Source organism: Camarhynchus parvulus, chromosome 3, assembly GCF_901933205.1.
Source record: "Camarhynchus parvulus chromosome 3, STF_HiC, whole genome shotgun sequence".
NCBI classification, from domain to species: domain Eukaryota; kingdom Metazoa; phylum Chordata; class Aves; order Passeriformes; family Thraupidae; genus Camarhynchus; species Camarhynchus parvulus.
In genome coordinates this window covers 43,780,922-43,798,627 of record NC_044573.1, presented here as the reverse complement: position 1 = coordinate 43,798,627, position 17,706 = coordinate 43,780,922, and the positions used below count along the sequence as shown (strand labels likewise).

Genomic DNA, 17,706 nt, shown 5'->3' with positions numbered 1-17,706 from the left:
GCCGGGCTCTGTCACGGCCCGGCCACAGGAGCAGGCGGAGCCGGCACTCCCAGGCTCGCCGCGGCACTTCCAGGGGCGCCCTTGCCCCGGCGGCCCGGCCGGCCCGGCGGAGGCGCGGCGGCGGGCGCGGGGCGGGGCGGGCGCTGTGTTGCCGGGGAGACGGGGGGCGGGCGGCGCGGCGGGGCCGGGCAGGAACCTCCCGCCATGGGCTGCCGGGACGCTGTCAGCGGGATAAGAGCGGAGCGGGCGGCCGGGCGCGTCGGCTCTGGCGGGGAGAGGAGCGGGTAAGGGCGGGACGGGCACCGCCACCGCGGGGGGCTCTCTCGGCGGCACGGGGCGGTGGCAGGGCGCTCAGCACAGGCCCTGCCCGCGGGTTTCGGCGGGCCGAGGCCGGCAGCCGGGGCGGGCTGTCAGTGGCGCTGCCGCCGCCGTCGCCTGGAGATGCCGCTGGCGGCTCGGGCAGCCCGGCGGCGGCGGCAGGAGTAGGCGGAAGGAGCCGCCGGAGGTGGCGCGGGCGGCGCCCGGCCCGCCCCGGGGCTCCCGGGCAGCGGCGGCCGGCGGCGGCGGGAGGGGCGCCGCGGGCTCGGGGCCCGAGCGCTCCCGGGGCCGGCGGCGGGCCCTCGGCGGCCCAGAGCGGTCCCTGCTGACGTGAGGCATCGGCCTTTGCCGAAAGGCGACGTTTAATAGCCCGTGTGCGTGTCCAGACGGTGCGTGCGGGTTCTCCTCCGCCCCCTCCCGGGTTACCGGGATGCTGTGCGGGTGACCGAGCACTGGAACAGATTGCCCAGAGAGGTTGTGCACCTCCCTGGAGGTGTTCAAGAACCGTCTGGAGTCAATCCTGTGCCACGTGCTCTAGGATGACCCTGCCTGAGCAGGGAGCTTGGAGCAGATGCCCCACTGTGGTCCCTTCCAGCCCGACCCGTTCCGTGTGCGCTGCCTGCGGCGGGCAGCGCTGTGCGAGGCGCTGGCGCAAAGCGCGAACACAAAGCCTGTGCTGTCAGCGAGGCGTTTGTTGCAGATAAGGATTGAAGAAAAGCAAATGAGGGCTGTGCACGGAAACGCGATAGCGCTGGTGGATGTGGAAGATACAGGAGTCGTAGCGTTTCAGCACCTGAACTGCCCTTTTTCAAAAACATGCATCAAAATGGGTGGACAGAGGCGTGATGGAAACTCTTCTACATGTTCTTTGGCTGTGGGGAGAATATTCAAAGATGCTTCTTCGAGTGAAAAGCAAAGATCTAAGAATTAGATATTGCCTGAGATCCCCAGAGGAACTAAAGAGTGACGTTTTACTGACATCTGCAGTGAAGGGAGAAGGCAGGGAAAGCAAGTGCATCACTGGAAGTGAAAATAAAACTTACTGTATAAGAGAAAGCAGAGCAATTGAAGAAATTGAGAAAGAAGATCAGATGACTGAATGTCGTGGCCTGGGAGTTGGAAAAGCATCTAATGTGGTTATAAGTGGGACTGGCTAAAGAAGAAAATCTGAATGGCAGCCTTTTTTCTTCTTTTTTTTCCCTTCTTGTTTGTAGTGCCATGTGAATCAGTAAGACTTCATTATAAGTGTCTACAGGGAACTTGGAGCTAGTGACACAAGCTTGTGTACTGTTGCTGATGAGGTGGTGGGATATCTGTTTATCTATCTGTTTTAGTAATATGTATCATAGTCTCGTGCCCGGTAGCAGAAAAGAGGTGTCTGGAACATTTAACCTTTCCTGAAGGAAGGATCAGATTTTGCTTGCTTGGACAAGAGAACATGCCTGCATAGAGCTTTTATAATAATGGAGCTACAGTGTGATAAGGACTTGGGAAAATAAATTCTTGAGTCTCTTTTTTGCCTGTATTGTAGGCTCCCAGACCAGTAGTGCAAAGGGGAAAGCATCCTCTCAGGTGCTTTAGAAAATTTATACTTTACTGGGTCTGAGAGTTTCTGGTGCATGTTTTGAATAGAGTGAATGAGAAATAATATTGTTTTCATGTATTATCATAGGTAAGGAAATAAAAACCCCATCTTTTTCCTGGGGTGTTTAAATTTAATTGTTCCAACTTGTCCTTTGGACAGAGACTCTTGCAAACTAAAAACATATAGTTTTCAATGCTTTACTTCTAAAATCAAAGTTGCCAAAGGAAGTCAGTTGTCACTTGGTTTATAAGACTGCATACAGATTTCTTAATTGGAGCTCTTTTGATGTCACTCACTTCCTGCCTTCCCTTTCTCCTTGCCCTGTGATTTTTTTTTAACCATACTCAAAGACAGCTTTCTGTCAAAAATATTTGATTGTAAGAAGTTTTTCTGTAAGGTTAATAACCAATTAATTAAGATTTTCCTTTGATGCTTCTTTTGCTTCCTCCTTTCTCATAGTCCCTGGTAGGTTTTTCATGTGTCACCACATCAGCTGTTAATGCAGCTTAAGATAGTAGGGAAAGAGTCTGTGAGTACTTTGAACAATAGTATGGGATGTGTTGGAAAGTTAGACATTGGGTATGTAAACACTGGAAAAGAGAAACTCCATTCTTAACACTTACTGAAAGCAAGTCTCTGTTTTCAAATAATTTTCTTTGCAGTCAAGCTCAAAGAGCATAAGCAAATACTGTGATTCTATCCACAAGCACTTCAGGAAGCTCAGCTCTATATTTCTCCTGTCAGTGATTTCTGTAATAGACCAGGGTGCTTCCTTATTAGCATGAAATTGTACACCCTTACAGCTGGTCATTTAATAAATATTTCCTTCGCATTTGCAGAATTTTGCCATTGCCATGGTGGTCTCTTTTCAAATAAGATAATATTGCCCATGGAGGAAATCTGAAGCAAAACTAGTTTTGATACTTGTCTTTTAAGGGCAGAAAAGAGCAGAGGGAATGTAGGGTCAAATGATTATTTTGTAAGAGGATTCTGCTGCACCCAGAAGTGCTGTCCAGAACACACGTGCTTGTCTTCTGTGGGTGAATTTCATTTCTTTTCAGTGCAGCTGTCATTGGCAAGACCACACTAATGCTTATTTTATTCCTTTGTGAGGAGTTGTCAGGCTCTGTTGGCTTCCTTAGCTAAGAACTGTAGTAGCTCTTGCATGAGATATCACTACTCCATATTTTTTGCTATATTTGTTGGAAAATTGGACTATATTGTTAGAAAAGGATTGTAATGTGCAGCGGAGGGAGGCCTTTATGCATATATACCTGGGGTTACTTTGTCTTTTGCTTTCTTTTCCAGTTCAGAGATGGTTGTGAGACTGTCAGGTAGTTTGGCAAGTTATTGCTTGCTGAAGGTTCATGGGCCTTTAGATAGTATTAGCTGGTGTCATGGTAGCTGTTGGTTCCTGTGACAGCTCTGCTTTGAGGATGGTACACCTGGGACAAGATCAGGTAGAAGAGACTTGAGGTTCCTTCTGTTGTGTGATTTGGACTGGTTTGTCTGAGCTTGCTAAGCTCATTGAGCAGCTTGTTGCTGCTGAAGGAGGAAATCTCCCTCCTGCAACCTTCCCTTCACTGACAGTGGCAACTGCCTGATCCCTCAGTATGGCAATTCAACAGCAACAAATCCAGCTGAAAAAGCTAGTTTTCTGCAAAGCTGTCAGGGTGGGCCACATCAAGAAGAAACTGGATGAGTGCAGTGCTGTAGATAAAAGGAAGAGAGGAGTTGCTGGGGAAGAACAGAAGCACCTTTTTGCCAGTCATATGTCATCAGATGGGCTGAGCTGTCTTGTATAACTCTACCCTAGCTACATTTTGGGAGATGGGGGCTTTTACTGAGGTTCAACAGTGTTTTGATTCAGCTGTCATGGTCTGTTGAGAGGAACTAATAAAGCAGCGTGGTATGCCAGATCAGGTTTTCTTTTCCTCTGTTTACATTCAGATCTTGCATTTGATCATGGCTCTCAGGGACTTGGAAATTAGTGCAAGGTGAAGCCTTGCTTCCAGATGGAGCGTTCTGTACAGAAGTGATACTGGAATGTGTGATGGGAAAGGAAAAGGCTGTGTGTAGTCTTGAGTTTTTCCTTGCTGTAAGCTATTAGCTCTTTGATTCATGTTAGTAGCCTGGAGTCTGATTAAAATCTCTTTTTCTAGGAAGTCAGGTTTTTTTGTACCAATTATTTAAGTAGAAGTGTGAATCTTCTCAGTGTGGTTTTTTGGTAACTATGTTGTGTGAAGATACAGATTAAATCTGATTCTGAGTAAGAGAGCAAGATGGAAAAAACGCTGTGAAATTCCTTAGCTTTTATATGTTGAAGAAGGGATAGGTGGGTAAACCTGTCATCCGTGTGATGGTGAAGTCCTGGAATAGTGCTGTATCTTGGTGCTGTACCTGCTAGAACTTTAGAACTTCTATTGTATCTTTTTTTGGATATTTCTCTAAAGTTCCCTTGCTTTTTTTTTAGACACTACTGCGCATTTAATCTTCCTTCATATTCTGTACCTCATGGATTTTGTGATTTTGGGGTGTTACAAAGGAGCTGGGAGATCTATTCTTCTGCTTCTCTGTCTTCTGTTTCTTAGTCAGCTCCTCCCCCATAAATAAGTCCCTACTGCCTGCTCTTACTGTGGGGTGAGGTTTTGCAGTGACCATGCTGTAAGAAGCATTGGAAGAGTTGTCTTCTGCACTTCTCAGCTTGTGTAGCTTCCTGCAGGCACCTGGGGCTTGCTCTGTGACACTTGTGTTTGTACAGGGTTGTTGAGCCATGTGGTGCAGAGACGCTGTGGGAAATACTCTCACAATTATGGAAGAGCTTTTCTGCACTTCCTGGATAATTTAAAAGGTGGGAAGTGAAAGGCAGGTCATGAATAGTGGTTTATGAAAAATGGTGGAAGACTCTTGCTTGTTAGACTCTGTCTGTCAGATGCCTGCTCAACCACTCTGACAATCTCAGCTAATTCTCATGTTTATGAATTCTTTGCTCTCTTTTCCTGCACCTAAAAGTTGGGCTCCTTGGCTTCAGTTAGAAGTTATCACCATGCTCCGTGGAGAAGTATGGGAGCATGAAGCACTAACTGTGAGGTGGGAGGAGGGAGTTTCTGATTTTTTCAGCTTTTGACAGTAGAGAAAAACCTTTCTGTTCTCCCAAGAGAAAATTGGGAAAATGAAATATTAGGAGGAATTACTGTCAAGTAGTGCCAAATGCAAGGGTTTGTTGGAAGTATTAAAACTGATGTTAACTCTGTGCAATTTTATTTCAGCAAACACTTGATATCATCTATTCCTCTGTAGTATTGTGGAGGCATTTACCAAAGATTGATGTTCTTTGGGGGAATAAATGACAAAAAATATGTAACTAGATGTGTTAACTTCAGTAAGCTACTGATTTGATAGACCTTAGTGTATTAACTGAAAGATGAGGAATGAGTAATGGAAACAGCAATCTGAAGAGATGAATAGCTCTCAATGCCTTAATTCTGGAAAAAATGTGAATTAGTAAGAAAAATATTTAAGATTTAGAGCAAGAAATGTTCCAGATAGTTTATAATTCTGTTGCAGCACCTGATAAAAATCGAGCACTATAATAATTGTTACAAGATTTCGAAAGTTGACCTCTGTCCACTTTTGATTCACCAGTTTAAACAGACACTGAAATACTCTTAAAATTAACCAAAGAGGTGCTAGTCTCTCTGTTGGAAGGCAAGAGAGTGTAACAATCCTAGTTTCCAAGAACTGAGATCAAACGTTCTTATGATTTGCTGTAGAGAAAACAAAGGGAAATCCCTCCAGTGTAGTACTGTGCTACATGATTATTATCACTTTTCTTTGTATTACTTGCATCTTTCAATGATACGAGGAGGTTTGAGCCAGTGAAGAATGTGTAGTTTCATTTTTTATTTGCATGTTTCAATTAAAGAAAGATCAAAGGAAAGCAGAATTTTTCTGAATTCATGTGTCTGAATATCTAGAGGAAATGCTGGGGGGGATGTGTGGGTGTATTTTCCACTCCAGAAGGTACTCCTAATTACTCTAGAACTATTTTTAGAAGCCTAAATTACATCAGTTACAAAGCCAATTTGATTATTGGAGTCCCGCTAAGTCCTTAGCATTTGCAACAAAAATTATCATATGATGTTTGCTTACTGAAAATACTACTTGGCTACATATGCACCTTCATCTGGCATACTTCTTGCATCTCAGTAGTGTAAAATCTTTCTTTGGTGTATTCATGAGTGATACACATTTATATTTGGGGACTTCCTAGTTTGGCACTATTTTTTTCTTTGCATTGTGGATGGATTAAAGGTTTACTCTGGTGATTCAGCATTTTGTTAAATGTTTGCCTATCTAGTAATAGGTATACTGGGAAACGTTGTATTTTTGGTCATTATTATATGTAGTAAAGTGTAATTATTAATTATAATTTTTCTGTTAGAGTCTGTACTCCTTGACTAATTTGGAGTACTGTTTAAACTTCAAAAATAAGTTAAAAATTCTAGTTGTTCCTTATTTGCTTTCCCATTGGAGAAAAGCTATATAAAGTGAGATGATGTGAGTCATTTTGCCTGTAGTTATGTGGAATATTGACTGGGTTGTCTGAGTCCAGTTCAGCGCAAGAGGGGCAACTGAAACAAATGCCTCTTTGCTGTAAAGCCTGGAAAAAATACAGGGTCTCCTTCCCTAACACAACCAAAGCTGTTTTCACTTTTTAAAGAAGCTGGCATACTGAGCTTAACAGGAATAGCAGTATATGTCACACTCAGATATTTGGGTAACTTTTTAAATTGCCACTTTTAGAAGTTTTACCTGCTGTTTTGTCTGCATCTGACAGCTAATAGAAAATACCAACTTCACTGATCAGTTTTAAAGCTTCAGAAGTGGAATTTGTCTTCAGCCCTTTAATGGCTTTTAAAAAACCCCCTCTGATAATTGATCTTCCCCTCTTATTTAATTGCTCTTAGTGGGTACTTTAGTCACAATGTCAAAATTTATCTTAAGCACTTTGTAGTTTTAATCCTCTCACTACTAAGCTTTCATTTAGGATAGCCTTTACTCATTCATATTGCTTCAACAAGAGTGCCTCAAGCACTCAAGAGTGCTCAGATCTTTACTTCTTCTCTTTCTCCAAGTATTGGTACAATCAAAGTGTATAAGATTATAAGGTACAAAAAGTTTTGTATGATCCTCTGGCTCATGACTTGAGCACACATTTGTTGTTTGAAATGCAGGGTGATCTGCGTGCTTGTGGTGCTGCCCCAGCTACAGCCACAGTAATCCACACTATCTCCAGTACCGTGGGTTAATGTATGAGCATATCACAAAGTCTGCCTGGTCATGCAGGGCTGGTCTTTGTGGGCTCAGTACTGGAGACAGTGACACTGAACTTTGACTTACCTGCCATGGTAGACTGCTGCTTTCCTTTCAGTTTGCAGAGTCTGTGGAAGTTAGTCTTGATCTTTAGGTTTAGTTGTTACTGTACAGCCGTGACTGTTGAGGCTTTCTTGTAGTCTGGTCTGTGGTTAGAGTATCAAACCTAAAATATAGAAGAAGGTATTTAGAAGTATTACTTGTATATATTTTAATTTAGGGAAACACTTGTTAGGACTCTGACTAGTGTTCAGAATAAGGCTCACTTAGGAGCATGGCCTTGCCACTGACAAATGTTTTACAGATGATCTTCATCCTTCATTTTTCTTTTGTAGGCACTTACTGGTCTTTCACAGATTCTCCCTTGTGGTGGAATATTTGTCAGTTCCTTCCTTTAGTACCATATGTTTGCAGAGGTGTTGGCCTCTGACACTTTAGATAAGATCTGAAAGAAATCCTCATCTTCAACCCTGCGAACATGTTGTGGTATTGGTAGAAGCATTGTATTCTTTAGTGCTTTTTAGCTGATGTCCATGATAGCAGGTGTATTTGTTTTTGACAGAGTCAGTGCTGCAATGATTATCTTTGAAGGCCCCCAGCTTTGCCCATGCCTCTTGCAAGGAATGCTTACTGTCCATGCCTGTATGCAGTGGTGTGAAATATGAAAATTATAAATGAACTGGAATGGATTTAATTTGGCTAACAACTACGTTGTAATTAATGACTTTGGATAGTATAAGACCACAATCTTAGCATAAGCTTGAGTATAGCATATGTACAGGACTAATGTGTAACTTGAGTGTAGGTGGTTGTTTGAGAGCCTGTCTTTCATTAGTGTTGTACTTTTTATCTTGTTAGATGAGTCATCTCTCATTTTTTTGCTTCATTTCAGGCTTGACAAGAATGTATTCACAGGTATTTCATATTGTTTGATGACTAAATAAAATTCCACATGAAGTTGAGAAGCTGTCTCAAAGCACTTGTCTAATATGCAGCTAGCCTGTGGGATTCTTTGCCATTAGCTCTGTCTCAGTGGTATTTCCCCCAGATTCAAAAGGATGAAATTATTGATAATCTGTTAACTTGTAAAGGAATATTGTTCTTCATAACTCAGGGCAGAACACGAGAACCTGCTGAATTTTAGCAATAAAAAATGTCCAAAGATGACACTTTGGAAACTGTTGAACACTGCGGGGGTGGGGGGTGTTTTGTTGTATGTAAACAATAATAATGTGTACAGTTAATCTGAGATACCTCTGAGTTATGTTTCTATCATTTAGAGCTGGTTTCACCAATAGTTATGCTAGACAATTGAAATTCTTGAAACAGTCATGCTGGGGAGAGCAGACAGGTCAGAATATATCGCAGGAAGCTGATTAAGTGCTAGCAAATACCTTATAGGTTACATTTTGAAAGAATACATTGACCAAATTTTGTAAGTGTAGTTCGAAACAATTTTTGTGCCCAAAGACATTACCCATGAGTTTGATTTCAAACTATCAAAAAAACCTGCAGCCTGAAAATCCATGGGAAATTATCATTTGTGAGTAAGCAAGGGTTTGGCTTTTTCTTATGTCACTGTGTGGTACACCACAGGTCTGGGTGTTGCTCAGAGGGATGACAGCTCTGAAACTGTTTCTGAGGTGACCTGCCTGCACCTGCTGTAAGGCCTCTGTGTATCTCAAAGTGTCTGTAGCCTTGCGTATGTCTGCTGACTTGATTTTATATATATATATATATATATATATATATATATATGTATATATGATAGGTATTTTGGAAAGCAGCTGTTTCTTTTGTTTGAACAAACCTGGCTTATTATTTGTCTAATCTCATTTGGTTTTTTCCCTTGGCATTCCTATTCTATGGGGAATGGCTGGTTTAGCCATCGTGTCAGTGTTCCCTAACCACACACAATATAGAAATGCATATTTTTATTTTTTATGGACTATTTTTTCAGTAAGCACAGATAATTCCTTTAAAGCTTTTTTTTTTTTCAGTGTAAGATACAATGCTTGCACATCTACAAGAGGTAGAAATTTCCTAATTCTCAGGTTGTATAAGCACTGAGCTTCATGGATTAAATTTTTAATACCATGGTGGTAGAACACAAGTAAACAACATACTTATAGAAGGCTTATAATACTCGGAGAAGCAGGACTCTCAAGCTTCAGGTATTGCAAGACAAACATCCTTCTCAAATGAGATGGGAGTTAGTATATAAAGTGGCAATATGAAGATTATACAGACATAAACACACTTGTGTTTTCTGAAACATCATTACTCTGATGGTCTCACCATACTTTTGAGGGTTCATTAAAATAATACTTGTTTACTGTCTTGTGCACTTGACACACTTCCCTGGCTTGTAGAAAGGATAGTGCATGTGTTATTTGTCCAAACAGACCAAGCATTTTTTGTTTTCACCTTTTTCTTTGTTTTGGGGGGAGAGACTCTGAATAACTTGTTTGGAAATAATATTGATCTAGTTACTTATGCATAAGGTTAAAAGCTAGTTACTGAACTCCTTGGTGGAATCAAGAACTTGGTCAGAAATAGCGCTGTGCCAAAAAGATTGACAGCTACCTGCAGCCTTATAATAAATTCTGTATGTTAAGAAGTTGTTTTTTCATGTGCAATGTCGTGATTGGAGCAGCACTGCCTTAGTATGCAATAGGTTTTCTGCTTCTGTAACTGCAAATAGTTAATAAATAATAGCAGAGGACAGAGCAGAAATTAGTTGAAAATATTAAGCAGGAAGTCTTCTGTGGAGCTGGAGTGTTACCTGGTATGTCTGTTTTGAGAATGAATCAAACTTAAAAGGTCCTGGTTTTGCTCTTGTTTGCTTATATTTTTGACAGAGTTGTTGGGTGGTTAGCAAATATTTGCTGTTTTGTAAGCTATTCTTTTGGCTGATTGCCTGCATCAGTAATGCAAAGCATCAAAGTGTCTCAGCCTTTCTGAGGTGCTCTGCTTAAACTGCAGGTTCCTGTTTTCTTTTTGCGTGTTGCTCCTGCTGTGTAACCTATTTTGGCAATGTCAACTGATTATTTCTTTCCAGGTTGTGTAAAGTTTTGAATCATACCAAAAGAATAGAAAAGGAAGAATGCTGATTTTGGTGACACATTACTTTGAGCCTTCACTTGTATTTTCCCACCACGTACAGATTTCAAGGCAGCACTGTACTTCCTATTTCATTCCAGGGCACACTATATATATATTACTCTGTTGCATGCTCTCATGCACTTTATTTTCCTCCCCAGTTTGCACAGAGGATTTCGTTCTTAGTCTGTTAGTTGTTATCTTTAACCAGACAATCGAAATTGCTGTCTGCTACTAACAAGCTACACTGAAGTTGTGCAATAACCCCGACAATCTTTGCTACAATGGCAAAAGCCTCTTGTGGAGTATCTTAGTGTTAATAACATGCTGTTGCTCTTCATTATGTATGTGTCCTCTGCTAACAGAAGCTTGAGTTTAAGCTGAAAGTTTAACCCCAGACTAAATATTATTAAATAATGATAGATATATAAATGTTAAAATCCTTGAAAAGGTAACAGGCATAAACATTAGGTACAAGCAATGAGGCTGGAATAAGCATTTGCTACTTTAAATGAATACTGTATACATGAAATGTAGTGTTTGTTGGCCAGAGGTTACTTGTGTGTGTATGTATATATGAATGTGTGTGTGTGTCTATATATGTGTGTGTGTGTGTATGTATATGAATGTACTTTATTCTAGAGAATGGGTGAAAAGGCTACAAGGTTTGAAGTGGAGGTCAGAAAAAACTTGATTGCACAATGTCTTATAGAAACCAAGGGCTTTTTCAAAGCATTGATTTTAATAGCTGCTGAAAAAGCAACTTCATTGCATTTTAAGTTTGTACTTAAGAGGACTTGTAGCCATGCCATGCCTGGTCAATGTTTCTTTCTTACCTGAAACAGAAAACTAGGGAAGGTAAATAAATTAACAACTTCGTGTAGCTGTATGTTATCTAGCTCTCTTTTACTCCTGCCGTACCTGTTGGCCAGAGTTTCTGAAAGTAATAAACTAATATTATGGGCTTTTGAATAAGTACTGTATTTGATTATGATGCTGCTGTTTACTGGACATTCCAGGCCTTTCTGGGCAATGTATTGTTGAAAACATAACCAAGGAAAAGGCCCAGTTCACTTTAGCGTACAGAGTATTAGTTTTGACTCTGTGCTTTTGTTGCATTTTCTTCTTTCCACAAATTCTACTGTTGTTAGAGATAGCATCTAATAATTAGCACAATGCAAATTTAGTATGTTAATGATTCAGTATTCAAGATTGCATCCTTGTAAGGACAATTTTGATATTTTCTTTCGAAGTCCACTGAAGTACAAGACAGTCTTACACTTTAAGATGCTCAGTTGATTAGCAACTTCATAAAAATGGAAAGAAGTTCAGAAAATACAATTTTCAGGTGCAAGAAATCGATTTCTCCCACAACAGTAAATAGGAAATTACTCCCTTGAGAGGTGGGGCAGAAAGGGGCCAGAAGGCAGACATGGTACCGGTTGAATTATGAGCATGATGCAAAAATGGGCATAAAAAGGGCAGGAGAATATCAGATTATTTACAGTTAAGTGGGTTTTTACTTTTATAAATAAATACTATGTAGTTATGTAGTAGAGGTGTTTTTTATGAAATATGATAGTCATATTCTTCTGGCAAATGAAAATGCGCCTTTTTTGTGTTTTGTGGGAGTTTTTGTTGTTGTTGTTGTTTTGGGGGTTTTTTGTGTATTTTTTTGGGGGTTTTTTGTTTGTTTGTTTTTTGTTTTGTTTTGGTTTTTTTTAAGAGCTGCCTATGTAAAGCCCTGGCACTGTTACACTGTTAACGTCTCACTGGGACTGTGTACAATGTTCTAGTGCATTTCTTTCTGCTCTCATACAGCTTAGTTAGGTTTTATCATGAACTGCTTCCACAGATATGTTTGTGCTGTTAGTCTGTTTCAAGGCTTCATTGCAGAAAAATAAATAGGTACAACTCAGAACTAGCTAGCACTTGTCAAAACAAGTCCTAAAAGAAATGCCCCATTATCCAGCGTGGTATCTCTTGACAATTTTTTTCTGCACTGTAGAGTTAAAGCATCTTAATTCCTTACCCATCCTATATTAAATTATTGAGCTAAGAATGTATGCCTAATGTCCTTTTGTGTTAAAGGCAACAAAATCTTACTTTATCTAGCTGTTGATATTGGGAATCCACCCTTTGGATAGAATATGGCAATGTATGTTAAATCCATGTAAGCAGGGAAGCAGTGCAGGAAACCTGGAGACTGAAGTTTCTGCTGGAAGGACACAAAAACATGATGGACAGCTTATCTCTATGTTTGTTACTCTGGTGTAACTGCAGAACCACTAGCTGCTTAAACTATTCTGTTTCAATAAGTTGTGACGATTAGATGAACGGGTAAGTTAGTTGTTTGTGAGGCTGTGGGTGAAACATGTTTCCTAGTGGTCAAAGGGAGACCAATTTTTAGGTGTTTGCCTAGGTAACCTATAGTGTTTATCTCTTAAGGAAGTCTGTCATGTGGTGTTCATTCTCATCATAACTTTAAGCTGAAGTTTTTATTTACTTGCCATCTGAGAATACTAAACCAATTAATTTAGTGTTTTTCTTTCCTTTTTTTCTTGTCCCCATCTGTTGTGTTTTGGTTTTTTTCTCACAATTAGGGTGTAATAAATGTTACTGTGGATGTAATAAATGTCTTTGGAGTGCTCACCTAGAGACCTTTAGTAGTTTAATATTTCTGAGGCTTTTCTTGGTTATTACCCTTTGCATTCCCAGAGATAAATTTCCAATTGATGAGTTTCCCACTGACAATTTTTCAATATTTATTAACTACATCTTCCCCTGTGCTGAGTGTAATTGAGAATTGGTATTCTGTCAGGACGGACTAGGACAGATTTAAGATGCATTTATATCAATACCTGACTGCATAGTTAATTTCTCCTTCTGTCCCTCACTTGTACCTGGAGCTGCAAGTTCTTCAAATATTATATATGCAGGTAGCGATCGCTAAAACCTCGTACTCTTTCTAGAGGGAATTATTTAAACTTGGGTACCTAGCTCATTCTGCAAACTGATGGATTTTATTATGTTAGCTTATCTCATGTATGCCAATTATTTTCTATGTGCACAACTGAAATCCCATTGCAATCTTAAACTAAAAGTAAGAACCAGGGCTTTAAAGCTCAAAAGAACCCTCAAGGACTCTTCCTAAATTTCAAATAACTGTCATAAAATAACTTTTAAAAATCATATTAACCATTATATTTTTGTTTTTTATAAACAGGTGATCCAAGAGAGATATTTCCAGAATATATTTGCTTGTTCTTCCAGATAGGAGATAAATGTGTTAAGCTGGCAAAGTGATTCTGGTAAGAATTTTTTCACTAATTCTATAGTGAATGTCATTATATGTATAAGTGTTTGCAGTTTTGCTACTAGAAGGAACTTTCTGTACCATTAGTGCAAACAAACTTACTTTTACTTCCAAGGTCTTATCTTTTACCTAATATTTATATATTAATCCATCTGTTATGTTTAAATGTTACATTGAAAATTATTTGGTGCTTTTTTTTGTTTGCCCATGCTGTGCTTGGATATGGTGAAAGTATTTGACTTTTGAAGCTTTTACTGCAGCTGTTTATACAGAAATAGAAGGAGTTAAATGTGCTGTAGCACTCATTAAGTGAGGTTTATGTGGATTAAATGATCTTGTTTCCATAGCTGCCATCACTGATTATTGTTTTTGTTTTCATTTCTTCTGTGATCCTCTTTAGAGTTTTCTACAGCTGAGTCTTGCATTTCGTGTCTTGTTTGAGTTAAATGTTTCTCCATGTACTACTGCTGAGCATCCAAAGCAAAATTAATTAGTCTGGGAAGCAGAACCAATATTTTTGGTATTTTCTCCTGACCAGTGGCAGCAGAATTGTCTCTTGAATTAAGCACACTCTGGTAGTGACTGCTACCTGCTCAGTTGTGCCAGAAGGAATACACTTTCTGGTTTAGTTGTCAATTTAAAACATTGTACTTTTGCAACTCCCGAAATTATCTGAACTTAGTAGTTTTTTTATTTTCCCCTTGAAAAAAATCTGCATACTGTTGGAATACATAACATGGTATTGTTCAAATAAACTATTAAAGAATAGGATTTCTGTACAATGTTGTGGAAGTGCTATGTGTTTTGCCCTTATGCTTCAAGTCAAATACCTTTTAGTGTCAGACAAATGTTGAAGCTTGCATAGAGGTTACAAAGAAAAGCTGGAACAATGTCATTAACTTTCATTTATGCAGTGTGAGGGAATGCTCTGTTGCAGGCTTTTACTTGTTAGATCTGTGAAATCAGTGTTTGGGGTCCTGGGCTGTTGGCTAAAGTTTCACTGAAATTCTGTACGTTTGTTCTTTCCCTTCTACCCTACATGGGTATATTGATTCCTCAGTTCAGCAGACACTGTCTTTTGGAGGGGGTGAGATACAGGGAAGAATCTTTCCTGTATCTTTCCCTGTTTTCCCCCAGTCTTTTGTCTATAAGGAATGTATTTTCTGATGGAGTTAATTTCTGTCCTTTCCTCTACTTACAGCTCAGACATGAGCAGTGCCAGTAACTCACTGGCACGGGAATTCTTGACTGATGTCAACAGACTGTGCAATGCAGTGGCACAAAGGACAGAAGCCAAGGAGGATGAAGAAGAAGAAACTCATATGGCAGCACTGGGACAATACTTAGTTCAAGGCCGTGGGTTTATTTTGCTTACCACTCTGAACTCAATAATTGATCAGGTAGTAGCTTTTTTTAAGTGGTTTTTGTATTGAGCTTTGACTGTGTGGATTTGTCTGGCTCACGTTGGTTGTTCTTGGTGCTGGTTTTCTTTCCTTTTTGTCGAGAGTGCATGAGTTAATTGGGAAGACTAGTAATTCAAAAAGATATGTTGTAGTTGCATTCTGTCCTTCAGCAGGAGCAGAAAATGGAAAACTAGAAAATCAGACTTGTTTGCCAGCTCATATTTGACTAAGGCATGTGTGAAGCTCAAGTGCAGTAGCTGGGTGGAAAGAGACTTCAGCTGCTTGTCCCAGAATCATGTCAAGTGCCAAAATGCTTGAGTCAGCTTTTTGTGTTTGAAAGTTATTGATCTTTAGGACTGAAACCATTCTGATAGTGCTGCAAAGCATTGCATAAAAGAATTCTGTTTGAATTCTGTGCTTTCTAGAGTTCTTCCCTGCTCTGAAGTTCTTGGTATGTAAATGTTAGAATCCTAGTAGGAGTGGAGGTTTTTTGCTGGTTATTCTGTGGTTTTGATTTTTTTGCGGTTACATTTTTAGAACAAAGTTTCGAACTTGTCTGGGGCTTCCTGTTGACTTTTTTAAATCACTGGTTTGTGCTTTTGACTTTTCTGATTTTCTTTTTTGAGTAATTCTTTTTACAAGGGGGATTAGGTGAGCTTTTGTATAGAAACAGTTCAGAGTGTAATAAATATCTTGGATATGTATTATCTATCATTCTATAATTATTACTTATCATTCTTTCTGACTGGCTCTAGTCAATGATATTGTTTTTTCAGTGCCTAAAATAGCAAAAAGACATAGGGAACTGAATGCTGAATGGCTTGGTAAAATAAAGAAGGTTAATCTGTGTTTTAAAAGTACAAGATCTTTTATTTTTATTTTTTCCTGATGTAGGAGCTGACATGTCGAGAAGAACTTCTGACCCTCCTCCTGTCCCTTCTGCCCCTGGTGTGGAAAATCCCTGTCCAGGAAGAAAAAGCAATAGGTATGTTTTATCATTTAGAGTATTCAACACTTAAAGGAAGTGATTTGTAGTTTCACTACAGAGCAATGTAGTAAAACTACTACTCTGAAGTTTTACTAGAGAGCTGAGGACTCTGTGCTAAAGAGTAGTTTATTGTAGTACATATCCTCTGACATGAAACAAAGATGTGGAATCTGCAGAGAATTTAAATTTTAAAAATGCCAAAAAATTGTGCAGAGAACGTAAAGGCTTTTGGTCAGTGTGAAGGGCAGTGCTTTTGTTGCTGTGTAAAAACTGAACAAGGAAATGGCAGTGATCTGAGTCAGACTTTTTTGTTTTGTTTTGGACTCTTATATTTGTCAGATGTATTCTTTTCCCTCCCAGAGGGTAAAACAAAGAGAATGAAGTAAATGAAATTACCTGACTGTTTGAGAGAGTTCCCAAGGATTCATACCCAAAACTCTTACAGGGCTTTTTTTTTTTGCTATTTGCAACTCCTCCAAATTGAAGGCTTTTGTTAATGTTTGTAGACTTGGAGTCTTTAAAGGGTCCGTTTCATTGAGGTTTTATATAATAAGCTTTCCTGCTTGCTGAGATGCATCATTCTTTTTTGCTCCTGTAAGCATGATGGAATTAAAGAAATGTTTTGGTTATTCTGTGACAGCTTAGTGGCTTTTCTAGGGTTTGTTTAAAAAGCTGTTGTGTAAATAGGTTTTAAGATGTTGTGGTTTATACACTACATAATGCACAGCTTTTCCTTCTACAAATTACCCTCTCTTAGTACTGCAAGAGTAATCATGATGTATCCAGTTGTGCACTAAATCAGGGTTTTTCTTCAACTGAAGTAAGTTCCCCTGTGTTAGGCAGCTTTGTTCTTTCAGTGCAGGTAATATCCTTTGTTTGATAAAGTAGTCCTGATTAATTTCCTGCCTTCAAAGCGGATTGTTAGTTTCTTAAGTATCACAACAATGACTTTTTAAACAGCACGGCGCAGTCGTGCTTGTACATGGAAACATCTTTTCTTTCAGCTTAAATAAAGTTTATAGCTATTATGTGGGCTTCTGGGGCTTTGAGGTGGTGGGGGCTGTTGTTGTTAGCTATGACATTTTTCTAAATAATAAATTTATGGGGTAGAGGATACTTGCAGTTGTTTTATGGTAGCTATTTTACTGCCCAAAGCATCCAGTTACAGTTCTGTCACTTCTTAAAAATAACAATGGACTTAATCCAAGAACATTCACAATTGTTTTTCTGCTTGCTTTTCTGATAGTTTAATTGGAGTTTACTGGTAGAAATGAAGCAGTAGTATTTCTGTTTTATTCTTCAAAATGTGCTTGCCCTTTGACTCAGATTTAAATTTTATACTGCATACTTGAAAGTTGGGGTTTTTGTCTTGGCTTTTGTACGAATATTCAGGACCCTAAACATTATTCCTTTCTGTCTCTCTTTTGTCCCTGACTATTGTGAAATCCCATACTTTTATTTCTGCTGCTTGTATTTGGAATAATTAATGCTGAAGTAAAAAGACTGAGGTCTGTATACTTGAATATTTGCTCTATTGATAAAAAGTAGAAACATTTATTTTTTCTACTATTACTAGTACACTGGTAATGTCGTCATGCATGCTAAGAGGACTGTGAGC

The 17,706-nt window shown here is 39.6% G+C and overlaps 1 protein-coding gene across 1 annotated transcript in view; it reads left to right on the top strand.

Annotated features, from left to right (window-relative positions):
* The first annotated feature begins 200 nt into the window (after nt 1-200).
* Nucleotides 201-17,706, top strand: part of LYST (lysosomal trafficking regulator) — a 77,524-nt gene continuing 60,018 nt past the window's right edge. The window contains exons 1-4 of the mRNA XM_030944839.1: nt 201-284; nt 13,608-13,692; nt 14,899-15,097; nt 15,995-16,085. Of these exons, the coding sequence (XP_030800699.1) occupies nt 14,906-15,097; nt 15,995-16,085 (283 nt within the window). The 5' untranslated portion in view covers nt 201-284; nt 13,608-13,692; nt 14,899-14,905. The remainder of the gene's footprint in view (nt 285-13,607; nt 13,693-14,898; nt 15,098-15,994; nt 16,086-17,706) is intronic.